The 12359-nt window shown below is 48.0% G+C and overlaps 1 protein-coding gene across 2 annotated transcripts in view; it reads right to left on the bottom strand.

Annotated features, from left to right (window-relative positions):
• Kiaa0556 (KIAA0556 ortholog) overlaps window positions 1–12359 on the bottom strand; it is a 169332-nt gene that overhangs the window by 89032 nt on the left and 67941 nt on the right. For both annotated transcript variants that reach the window (XM_026781483.1, XM_005351193.3), the window contains one exon: window positions 9716–9847. In XM_026781483.1, coding sequence (XP_026637284.1) covers window positions 9716–9847 — 132 coding nt within the window. The remainder of the gene's footprint in view (window positions 1–9715; window positions 9848–12359) is intronic.

The following is a 12359-nucleotide window of genomic DNA, read 5'->3' as shown; positions in this document are numbered from 1 at the left end:
AGAGCTAGTTCCAGGACAGGCTCCAAAGCCACAGAGAAACCCTGTTTCGAAAAACCAAAAAAAAAAAAAAAAGAAAGAAAAAAGAAAGTACAAATTCAATTATCCTAGAACTTGGAGATCTGCCAAGATAGCAGATCTTAAGTTCAATGCCAGCCTGTCTCAAAAGGCCAAACAACAACAATGAATTGTTTGTTTCGTGTGAAGAGCATTATTCTGGGCTATCACGGAACCCAGGCCTTGTGTGTGCTAAGCATGCACCTTACCATCAGCAGCGCAGCCCCCATGTTTAATTCAGCTTTGACTGTGTATAAGCCAAGCTTCCTTCTCCAAACACAGGCAAGTCCACCCAGCCAAGAACTGCTACATCGTATATCTATGACAGCAAGGAGCTTTCATCAAGTACAACATTCCTGTCTCACAGAGAGCCACCATAGTCACTCCCCCTACGCTCACCCTCTCCCAAGAACCACCTTGTTTTCCCTTTTCCCCCACCCCTGGAAAACTTACTTGTGTATACTCATTAAGTTATCAGATCCCAGGAACTGGAGAGATGGATGATTCCGCAGTTAAGAGTACTTACTCTGGCTGGGCCATGGTGGCGCATGCCTTTAATCCCAGCACTTGGGAGGCAGAGGCAGGCGGATCTCTGAGTTCGAGACCAGCCTGGTCTACAAGAGCTAGTTCTAGGACAGGCTCCAAAACCACAGAGAAACCCTGTCTCAAAAAAAAAAAAAAGAGTACTTACTCTTCTGTGAGGTTCAGTTCCCAGCATCCACATAGCAGCTCATATACAGTCACCTATATAACTCCAGTTCCAGGGGATCTAACACCTCCTGCTCTTTTGGACTCTTCCTACATAACACCCCCACCCCTACACACACAAATCTTTTGGGGAAAAGGTTCTATGGCCCTCTTATAAAACAGCTTGTTGGTCTGCCTGGGCCAATCAGAATTGAAACATAATCACCCTCCCAACTGGAGGGTCCATCTTTAAAACTTACTGAAGCTAGGGGGTGGGGGGGGGTACTGTCTTAGTTAAGGTTTCTGTTGCTGTGATGAAACATGATGACCAAGGCAACTTGGGAAGGAAAGGGTTTATTTTAGCTTATATTTCCAGGTGACCGTCCATCACCAAGGGAAGTGCAGTCAAGAACTCAAACTGGGCAGAAACCTGGAGGCCAAAGCTGATGCAGAAGCCACAGAAGAGTGCTGCTTACTGGCTTGCTCCCCATGGCTTGCTCAGCCTGCTTTCTTATAGAGCCCAGGACCACCAGTCCAGGGATGGCACTGTCCACATGGGCTTCAGTGCAGCCCTTTCAGCGCAATAGCAGACATCACAATGGAGAGAGAACTTGGATGGGATGCCACTGTGCTCCTGTCTGTCTTCTTGTTCCCATCATCCTTCACTGGGACTTGGTTCTGATAAAGCAGAGCAAGCTGGCCCGTGTGTGTGTGTGCGTGTGTGTTGGGGTGGAGTGGGTCGTGGTTCTTGCCACAGTATGGATATGGAGGGCAAGGTAGAGGACAGCCTTGGCTCATTGGCTCACACCTTGTTTGAGACAATTGTTTACTATGGTGTATGCCAGGTTAGCTTAGAGGCCTCTGAGGCCTTCTGTGTCTGTTTCCACCTCCCAGTAGGAGCACTGGCTACCTCAAATGGCTTTACATTTGTTCTGGGAATTCTAACTCAGGTCCTCATGGTGTGTGACGAGTGCATTGCCCACTGAGCAATCTTCCCAGCCCTAGCTTTTTAATTTTTTAAAACTTGTTTTGAAAAATGTAAAATCCACAATTTATCATACTAGTAGTATAATGGGCACCCAGATATCTTTCGCCTACATTCACCAACTGTTACCATTCTGCCACCCACATTAAGTGTAGCCTTTATTTTGTTGTGTTTGTAACACTGTGACCTTCTCTTCTGTCTTCTCCATTCTGCACATGTCTCCTAAGAATAAGAATAAGGCTGGAGAGAAGGCTCACTGGTTAAAAACACTGGCTGTTCTTCCAGAGGACCGCGTTCCATTCCAAGCACCCACATAGTGGCTTACAAGCTCACAACTCCAGTTCCAGGGAATCCAACACCCTCTTCCAGCCTCCACAGACACAAAGTATTCATGATGCGGTCATACATGCAGGCAAAATACCCATACAAATAAAATGAAAATAAATAAATCTTAAAAAACAAGTAAAAAAAGAAAAGGATGTTTTCTGAGAAGACCAGAAATATATATATATATATATCTCAAACTCAGGAAATTTAACATCAATCCAATATTGTGACATATATAATGCTGTCTATTTTCAAATTTATTAACTCTTCAAATTTGGCAATTTCTCTCCAAACTCAGCGGTACCGCCCAGGCCCAGGACCTCACTGCACATAAATGTGGTGCGTGTCTTTACTTTCCTTTAACCTAGAACATTCCAAGTCTTTACTTGTCTCACGTGCTCTGGCGTTTTCCAAGACTCTAGCACAGCTGTTTGAGAACCGCCCCATTCAGGCTTGCCTGACTGTCTTCATTAGATTTGGGCATTTCTCTCTACCATTCTTAGCTGTGCACCCACCAGGGAGAGAGCCAGCTAAGAGGAATTTCTCTCTATCGCTGTGGGAAGCATCATGAAGCAGCACTGATGGTGGTCCTGCTGTATACCTGGTTCCCAGGCTCAGCATCAATAACAGCCACAAGAGCCCGTGGTACTGGAGCAGAACCAGCCCGGCACAGTTCCTGGCCTGTGACCGCACCTCCACAAACCAAAGAGTCTCAGGGCCCCGGCACCCAGTACCGGCCTCTCTGTCCCCCGTTTCTTCAAATCTCTGGTGCTCAGTTCACAGACTGTGGTAATGGATATTACAACCCCAGCCAGTGTGCAGCTCAGTGTGCAGCTGATGCAGTGTGAGCTCTGTCACTTCGAAATCCACCCTGAGCTCAAACTTCTCGGGTGTTATTTTAGATATGTCATGGGTGTGCCAAAGGGGTGGTGTGTGTGTATGTGTGTGCTTTGCAGGTGTGTACACAATCAGGCACATATTATATATAAGTCAGAGAATGGCAGTGGTGTCTTCCTCAGTCACCCTCTCTCACACTTCTTTAGACTCTCTCACTGAGCCTGCAGCACTGACTTGGCTAGCTTACTTGGTTGGAAAGCGTCATGGTTGATCCTTGTCTTCAGCACCGGGGTTACAAACAGGTACACTACGCCTAGCTTTTTACATGGGCGTTGGGGAGCTGAACTCAAATCTCCATACTTGTGCAGCAAGCATTCTACCAACTGAAGCACCTCTGCAGCCTGAGAAGCTTTTATGTTAATGCAGTCCTGCCATCCACCTGGGTCATTTCCAGACTCAGCAGCTCTGCTGTGAACGCTCAAAGTTCATTTTACCACTGCATCCCAAATCACTAAGAGACTCCCATATTTGTCAGTGCTGCAGGAGCACTGGCATGTCCCTGTGTGTTCAGATGGCAGAAATGAAAGTTGCAGGTCTTGGAGCTGGTAGGAGAATTGGCATCCTAGGCATGCACAACACCAGCACCTCCGTCTGAAAATGGGGAGGTCTTGCTCTTCTGCTGCTCTCCCTGCCTCCTGCCTCTCCTAACCACTACCTTCTGCTCTCACTCCCACAGCTGATCTGAGCATCTGTCAAAACCACAGAAGACACAGCCAATACGTGGCCACGCCATTACTCCCCAAAGCCACTGGGTGAGAGGGTTACTGGTGTGGAAAGACAGTCATGCTGTATTATGGAGCCAAAAAAAAAAATGAGATTATCAAATAGGATGAATAACAAAACCCCACTTATGCTGTATTAGCAATAAAAAATAGGGGAGACAAGCCTAGCTACTCAGAAGGCTGAGGCAGGAGAATTGCAAGGTAAAGGTCTGCTTAGCTACAGAGTGAGTTCAAAGCCAACCTGTCAAAGCCCTGTCTTAAAATTTAAAAGGTGAAGAAAGGGCTGGGAATACAGCTCAGGAAGGTGCTTGTCTAGCATGTGCAGGGCCTATGTTCACCTGTGCATACCACCAAAAACTAATAAGTAAAAATAAACGAAAGGCGGCACATGCTCAAAGGCTGTGTTATCTGAGTTCCCAGCAGAAGCACCCATGCAATAGGCTTCCCCTGCAGGCCAGCCCTCACTTTGTAAGTCTCATGTTGAAGAGGCCTGCTACAGTTCCTGATGTGATGGGACAGGTTCCTCTATGGAGACCTGGCTATGGTAGCCTTTAGATGTCAGCATGTAGCTGTAACTGTGGGTGTAAAATCTTCACCTTACTGTGGGACCCTCACTGTGACGGCTGGTTTTGTCAACTTGACACAACCTACAATCACCTGGGGAATGTCTCAGTGATATAGTATCTAAATCAAACGGGCCTATAGACATGTCTTGATTGCATTCATTGAAATGGGAAGAACTAGTCACTGTGGGTGGCACCATTCCCTAGAGGGGATCCTCAGCTGTGTGAGGTTGAGAAAGAGAGCCGAGTACTAACATGCAGGAATCCATTCGTTGCTCTCTGCCCTTGACTGTGAGTGTAATGACTTGCTGCTTCGAGTTCCTGCCACCTTGACCTCCCAGCTATGACAGTCTGTACCCCAAAATTCTACACTAAAATAACTCTTTCTCCCTTAAACTGCTTGTCAGGGTACTTTATCATGGCAACAGAAATAAAGCTAATACACACACAATGGAAAGAAAAGCTGTGAAGGCCTTCTAGCAGCTGTCCCAGTGACTATGACTTCATGTAGTGTCTGGTGATTACTAGATTGGGAAGTGTCTCCCCTGGGATTGAAACAGACCCCTCCCCCCATACAGTGGACAGGGCATCTACATGCAGTTTGGACAGTGGTTCATGGGACTGCGGGGTTCTAAAGAGACTTTTGGGGTGGAGAGATGACTTGGCTGGTAAAGGCACTGGCCAGATGCAAGCCTGACTGCTTGGGCCGAGTCCTTAGATCCCACAGCTGAAGGAGAGAACTGACTCCTGAAAGCTGCCCTCTGACCTCCACATGTGCACAGCGGCACACATGGGCTCCCCAACACATGTGGTCCCACAGCTGAAGGAGAGAACTGACTCCTGAAAGCTGCCCTCTGACCTCCACACATAGCTGCACACATGGGCTCCCCAACACAAATAATAATAAATAAAAATTTAAATTTCAACTTTAATTTTTCTGCCATTATTAGACATTTTGGGTTCATTGTTGATTCCTAAAGAAGCCACTTCTTTAAAAGGAGATTGAGTCCCCCAGGGCAGTGCACACACCATGTGTCCAGGCACTGGGTTTGAACTCTCTATTTGCTGGAGCTGTAAAATTGCTCAGAACCATGCAAAGGCTCCTTGTCCAACATAAGGGAAATGCCATCCCTATCACTGTCCCCTAGACCTGCCATCCTGACTCACAGCTGCTCCTGGAAACCTTCCCCACCTCCTGGCTCCCTCCTCACCTCAGGGTCTTTGCATTCCCTGCTCCCTCTGCCGAGGACACTGCCCCTAGGCTCACTGGTTCACATTCCTGAGGTTCCCATTTCATTATTGCGTCATCAGAGGCCTTGCCTCGGTATCAGACAGAAACTCTGCTCTGCTCTTCCCACAAGCTCTGTCACCTCCTGACACACTATATGCTTCTATATGAATTCATTTTTTAATTGGTCAGGGGGTGGTAGCATATGCTTTTAGTCCCAAAAATCGGAATGCAAAGGCAGGCGAATCTCTGTGAATTTGAGGTTAGCCTGGTCTATGAGGCGAGTTCTAGGACAGCTAGGGCTACACAGAGAAACCCCGCCTCAAAAATCCAAAGAACAAAACAACAACAACAACAACAAAAACCTATCTGATTGTTTTTAAAGGAATGAAATCCCTCGATTCATAATAATCGCAGATAATCACACGGAATCTCCTGATTGCATCAGCGTCAACTGCTAATTCAGTCCTCCCACAGCACCATGCAAGGCAACACATGGGGGCTGACAGAGCACGCCTCCAGCATGCCAGGCTGTGAACTCAAAGCCATGGAGAAACTGAAGGTCACAGGATATGGTGGAGGGCAAGAGGCTGGCATGTTCCCGCAGCAAAGGTGAGGCGCAAAGCCTTTCTGCAGAGGAGGGCTCCTTCTGCTCCAGCTCAGACCTCCCTTGCTTCGTGCCAAGCTGGGTATATTTAGCCAGGCCCTGAGTTTCTCTGTCCCTGTGCAGATGGCATCTCTCAATGCTTCTTTCTGCTGTGGCAGGCAAGCACGCCACTGTTTCTCTCTGCTTTTGCAGGGAAATAACTCCAAGGGGAAATTGACTGTGAAGCCTTAAGGAGAGCCCTCTCAAGATGTCGGGGGGGGGGGGAAGGCAAGGAAGAAATATAATCAGGTGCTCACAGTGGGGAACGTGAAGCGCTGGCAGAGCAGCAGCGGCTGCAACTGAGCATGTGCACTGAGGAAGGCTGCTAATGCTGAGGGCAGGAGAAGCCTGGGAGGAACTCTGCTGTCCAGTGTGCAGGGCGCTGGGAGCTTGCCAAAGAGGAACAAGGTATCCATTTAACAGAAGGTGCCAGGTGCCTCCCCATGGGCAAACAACTATGGTCTGCAGCTCAAAGGGTACACAGCACTCTGGGACATGGCGTGGGGGTAGGATTATAACAGACTGGACATGGCTATGATCCAGCTGAAAGAAAATGAAGGTTTCTTTTGTACAGACTGATCCCAAGCAGGGGACTGTTGGTGGGGTCAAAAGCAAGTGGTGATCCAGGTGTGGCTCTGGCAGAAGAATCTTGGATTTGAGGCTAGCTGGGACTACATTAAAGGAGGAGGAGGGGAACGGGAGAAGAGAAGAAAGAAACGCTGGGGAAGGTTCAGTGGGTAAGGGTGCTAGTTGTGTAAACCTGGTGACCTGAGTTTATCACCCAGAGCCCACGTAAAGGTAGAAAGAAAACTAAGTCCATAATGTTGACTTCTGACCTCCCAGAGGAGCTGCAGCATAAACGCACATATACATGTATACACGTGCGCGTGCACACACACACATACACACAAACACACACACACAAACACACACACACACATATTAGAACAAAGGAAAAGAAAACAAACTCCATGTGTGCATTGTGTGCAAGTGTACACAGACCCCTTTCAACCAGCACGGGAAGCAGCAGGATCCCAGCTCCTTCCCTTGGTCTCTCTTTTGAGCAAATAAGGAAGTGGAAACAGAACAGAGGTCAGAGTGGGTTTCCTGGACAGCATTCCCAGATCCTTTCTCTTTCTGTCTTTCGAATTTCAGCAGCACAGGAGCCACAGAGGTGAAGGCCCTGACTGAAGCTATGAGTCTGCAGGCAGGCCCACAGCTACCCAGTGCAGTTCAGCCATGGGGCGTGGTCTGCTTAGCAACTGAACTTTCACCGGCAATCACTCCAGAATTTTGCTTCTGTGTAACATGGAGAGGTGATATACTCATGTATTTTTTTCCTTTTTAAAGATTTGTTATGTATACAGTGTTCTGACTATATGTATACCTGCTGGCCAGAACAGGGCACCAGATCTCATCATAGATGGTTGTGAGCTACCATGTGGTTCCTGGGAATTAAATTTAGGACCTCTGAAAGAGCAGCCAGTGTTCTTAACCTCTGAGCTTTCTCTCTCCAGATCCCATATTCATTCATTTTAATTATAAAATTGTCTCCTTAGAACAGAGGTTCTGAGCCTTCCTAGTGCTTCAACCCTTTTTAATACAGTCCCTCATGTTGTGCTGACTCCCAACCATAAAAACTGTTTTCATTGCTACTTCATGACTCTAATTTTGCTACTGTTGTAAATTGTAATGCAAATATCTGATATATAGGATATCTGGTATGTGACTCCTGTGAAAGGGTCGTTCAACCCCCAAGGGGTCATGACCCACAGGTTGAGAACTGCTGCCTTAGAACAAATTCCACTTTTTAAACCCCATTCCCACACTCCAGCCAAGGCCCACTATGCAACTCCTAGTCCACCCCACTGTCTCCTTATTCAACGTCTCAACTCATTTCATGTTCTCCTATTCACACAATGCTGGCATGGTGCTCCCTAGAGCCCAGCCTCTTGCCAACTGCACAGACAGTTCCCTCTGCCTGGGATATTCTTCGCATTGCTTCTGCCTATGTGCTCTTGTGCAGCCTGCGAGAGGTGCTTTTCCCGACAGCATCATGCTGTCCATCTCCCTCTTCTGATTTTATTTAGTTTTGTTATGATTATTTTAGAAAGGGGTACCCTATGTAGCCTAGGCTGGCCTTGCTCAGGACCTTTCCGCTCTGTCTCAGCAGTGCAATTATAAATGTGTACTACCATGCCCAGTTCCCTCTTCTGTTTCCTTTAGAGAACCTGCTGATCCCAAAATGATCTTATTTCATTCTGCCCTTTTCTGTCTCACCTAGAACATGAATTGGCTAAGAACAGGCACATCATGTGCTTTGTTGATTCCCGTGTCTATGGTGCTAAGAACATGGGCCAAGGCTCAAGAATGCATTGTCAAGAAACACTAGTACCAGTACTGGAAATGGGATGGTGGGCTGAAGATGGGAGGGCAAATATGCACTGACCCCCCATCAGCTGTGGTACACACACGGCTGCAAGCTGCTGATGCCCAAGCCTCTGGGTGTTCCATGGGTAGTCCGCTGACTGGGGTCACTGAGATACAGAATGCCTCACAGGCCTAGGTACACATATACGACAGGTGGGGTGTCATTCTCTGCCCGACCTCAGCCCCTTCAGGCTCCTTTCGAGCATTTATGGCCAGAGACAAATTCTACTCTTTTCTAGAATGCCTCCCCAGTTACGTTACTCTTCTCTGCCAGGCCTGACCTGTTGTGGAAAATTACTGTAACTATGTAAAGGTGTGTTACATTTGCTTATTATGCATTTGTTTATGTAAAGATGGGTTGCTGTCTCACCTTGTCTGCCTAAGGCACCTGAATGGTCTAATAAAAGCTGAATAACCAATAGCTAAGCAGTAGAGGGATAGGTATGGCTGTCAGGCAGACAGAATAAGTAGGGGAGAGAAGGAGAGAACGAGAGAGAAAGAAAGACACCTGAGACCATCCAGCCAGCTGCCAGCCAGTAAGACACTGGAGCAGGACATACAGAATGAAATATAAAAGGCTCTGAGGCAAAATGTAGCTGATGAGAAATTGGAAATTAAGTTATAAGAGCTAGCGAGAGACGAGCCTAAGCTAAGGCCGAGCATTCATAATTAATATTAAATCTCAGTGTCATGATTTGGGAGCTGGTTGGTAGCCCAAAAGAATGCCTGCTACACTGGCCTCCCCTCTTAGCCCCTTCTCCATTTAGAGTGATTGGATGCCAGCAGACCCACCCATGAACACAGATGTGTGGCCCATGCTCTATGTATTAAAATGTGTAACAAAATGTGTGAGATAAGGGCAGACAAGATGGCTCAGCAGGTAGAAGTGCTTGCTGCACAAGCCTGATGACCTGAGTTCAATCCCAGGCACCCACAGACCAACTGACTCCTCAACGTCATCCTTTGACCGGTACATGTGCACATGTGCTTCATTGTCTCTCTCTCTCTCTCTCTCTCTCTCTCTCTCTCTCTCACACACACACACACACACACACACACAGTTTTTCAATATGTGAGATGTGGGAAGGACAATGGTCAAAGTAGGTATTGGAAAGAACACTGCACCAGACCTCAACTTTGTGGGAGCCCCAAGTGCAGGCTGTGGCCAGACCCTACCTGTGTGTGATCCGCAACGGCATCCCTGGCCTTGCCAGTCACATCCTTAGATGACTCCAAATCTTCTGAACAATCCAGAGGAGGTTCAATGTGAAGCCGAGGGCCAGCTTCAGTTCTGATCTGCACGGATTTCTGGACACAGAAATTCAGAGTGTTGACATGAGAAGAGATGCCATTCTGCTCAAAGACAGCTGTCTAAAGAATGAGATTCAAGGGGTACTGTTCCTGAGTAGGGAAGGATTTTGACTAGCTTTTTTAAAGATCATGTCTCTTTAGGCTATTCTCAAACTCCTGCCTCGGTCTCCCAATACTGGAATCCCCACTGCAGCCCCATCCTCGGTCTCCCGAGTACTGGAATCCCCACTGCAGCCCCATCCTCGGTCTCCCGAGTTCTGGAGTCCCCACTGCAGCCCCTGTCCTCAGCTCTTGCAGTGTTGTGCCTCCTATGCTTATTTTCCCCTTATATTTGTGAAGTATATTTACAGTAGAAATTTTCAGAGTTTTAGTGATTATTTTTCAGTAGAATTTTTATAGGTGTTAGGCTTTCCCAAAGAGCCTTGTGAAAGCCGGGCGGTGGTGGTGCACGCCTTTAATCCCAGCACTTGAGGCACAGGCAGGCAGATCTCTGAGTTTGAGGCCAGTCTGTTCTACAGAGCGAGTTTCAGGACAGGCTCCAAAGCTACAGAGAAACCCTGTCTCGAAAATAAATAAATAAAAAAATAAAGCCTTGTGAGCTAACTGAGCCTGTGTTTGGGAAAGTTTGGCTGACATGCCGTAGGTATGTTAAACTAAAAGGCACAGAACGTTACAAGCTGTCCTTGCTGCAGCATCTCTTCTTTCAAGCATTCTTTGCATCTTTCTTAGAGAAACAAATACCTGTGCCAGGTGTTGGGGGCTATCAACCACTCCAGAATTCTATTTCCCTTTCTTCCCCTGTATGCACATCACCCCCCCCCAACACACATACACAGAGCCCACCTTTGTGCAGCTAGCGAGGACCAAAGGGCCCATAAGAACAACAAACAGTGCGGGTCACGGGGAATGACGCGAGTGCCTCATGCCCCGCTCAGCTAGCATTTGGAGGTGAAGGAGACCTTCCCCTATTGCCCCCAGATGTTGCAACATCAGACCACATAGAAAGCTTTTACACTTGTGATTTTTATCCTGAGTAGAGTGGGCTGAATTGGTGACACAAGGAGGGCCAGCAGAGGCGGTGGCAGCTGCAGCCACTGGCAAAAAAAAAACCAAAACCAGAGAGTTCCAGAGAGTGGGTGGGGAGGCGACTGAGGACAGTGCAGTATGGAGAAGAAACAGCAGGCTGTGAGCTAAGGCTGTGGAAGGCACAAGAGATGGTAGGCAAGATGCTGCAGGCCTTGGTCTCTAGAAGAGTTTTTGGGAGCTGCCCACCTCAAAAGCTCATGGTTTTGAGAGCTATACTACCAGCCGTGGTAGCTACTGAGAATCCCAAAGTGGCTGGCTCAGAGGTTGAGCACATGCTGCTGCCTGATTGCTTAGAGCTCAGTATCTCACTGGCTTCCAAGTGCCTGACTCCCGGCAATTGGTTCTCAGAACAGGAGGCCTCTCACCTGAACTGCCTCTGACTTCTAAAACCTGGAGTCATAAGTCTCTGTTTCTCGAGGCTCTGAGTCTGTCAGTCCAGCCTGCAAGCCTGCCTGTCTGTCCTGCCCTTTGTCTTTTGGAGAAGCACCTGAGTTCTACGCCAGGCCCAAAGCTGCCAGTATTAGAAGCTCCCTGCTCACTCATGATTTCCACATGAGCAGAACAAAAGGACTCAGCCAGCTGACAGGTGACATCTGTTGTCATACCATGCAAGCCACTGTTAGCAAACCCAGACCTTACTTGATATACCAGCATACAAGGCTCCCACACTGATTCCTGCACATTCTCTCATGTGTGACTGTGAGCCAATTGGAGCCACTGCCAGGGCCCTGTCAGTCCAGCTGAGTCCATAGAAACCCCTTCCTGTGTCTCTGAGGGCTTGCTTGCCTCTCTGCCCTGAGTCCAGGTGTGGCTCAAGGGTGAGAATGGAACAGGCCACTGTCTACGAGAGCAAGGAAGATGTGCCAATAAAGAAACAAGAAGGGCCACTTTTAATGCCTGTGATGGTTCTCCACACACCCTCATTGTGCCACCTTCCCTCTTCACGCCACAGCCCAGGGCTAGCTCTAGCTGTGATGGCTTCCTTCTAAACTCGGATTCTTTGTTCTTCTCTCCAGGCCAAGGAATGCTATGTTTTTCTCCCTGGGGCCACTCAGCAACGGTCGTAACACTGGGACCTACTGGCCAGGAGGAGAAGAAGGAGAAAAGGAAGTGACAGACCACAGACAGACTTATGTCAGGCCAAGCAGGAGGTAGCCGGATCACCAGTCACCCAGACCCTTTAAGGCCTTCTGGTTCTTTCTTCCAAGGGGAGGGCTTGGACCAGGACTTTGCTACTTCTGAATGCTGCCTGTGGACCTGTAGTGTTAACCTTTCTGTCCCCTCTTTCCTAAAACTCCAGACAAGCCTGGATACACACTGCCTGTCTGCCCTGTCCTTTGCTCTGGAGAAAACACCTTAGCTCTTACTTGTGAACCCCTGCCAGGCACAGATCCACCAATCCTAGAACTGAGTTCCTCAGGGG

The sequence above is a fragment of the Microtus ochrogaster genome, chromosome 8, assembly GCF_000317375.1.
Source record: "Microtus ochrogaster isolate Prairie Vole_2 chromosome 8, MicOch1.0, whole genome shotgun sequence".
Classification (NCBI taxonomy): domain Eukaryota; kingdom Metazoa; phylum Chordata; class Mammalia; order Rodentia; family Cricetidae; genus Microtus; species Microtus ochrogaster.
Note: the sequence above shows the minus strand (reverse complement) of the source record. Positions and strands in the feature narration are given on the sequence as shown.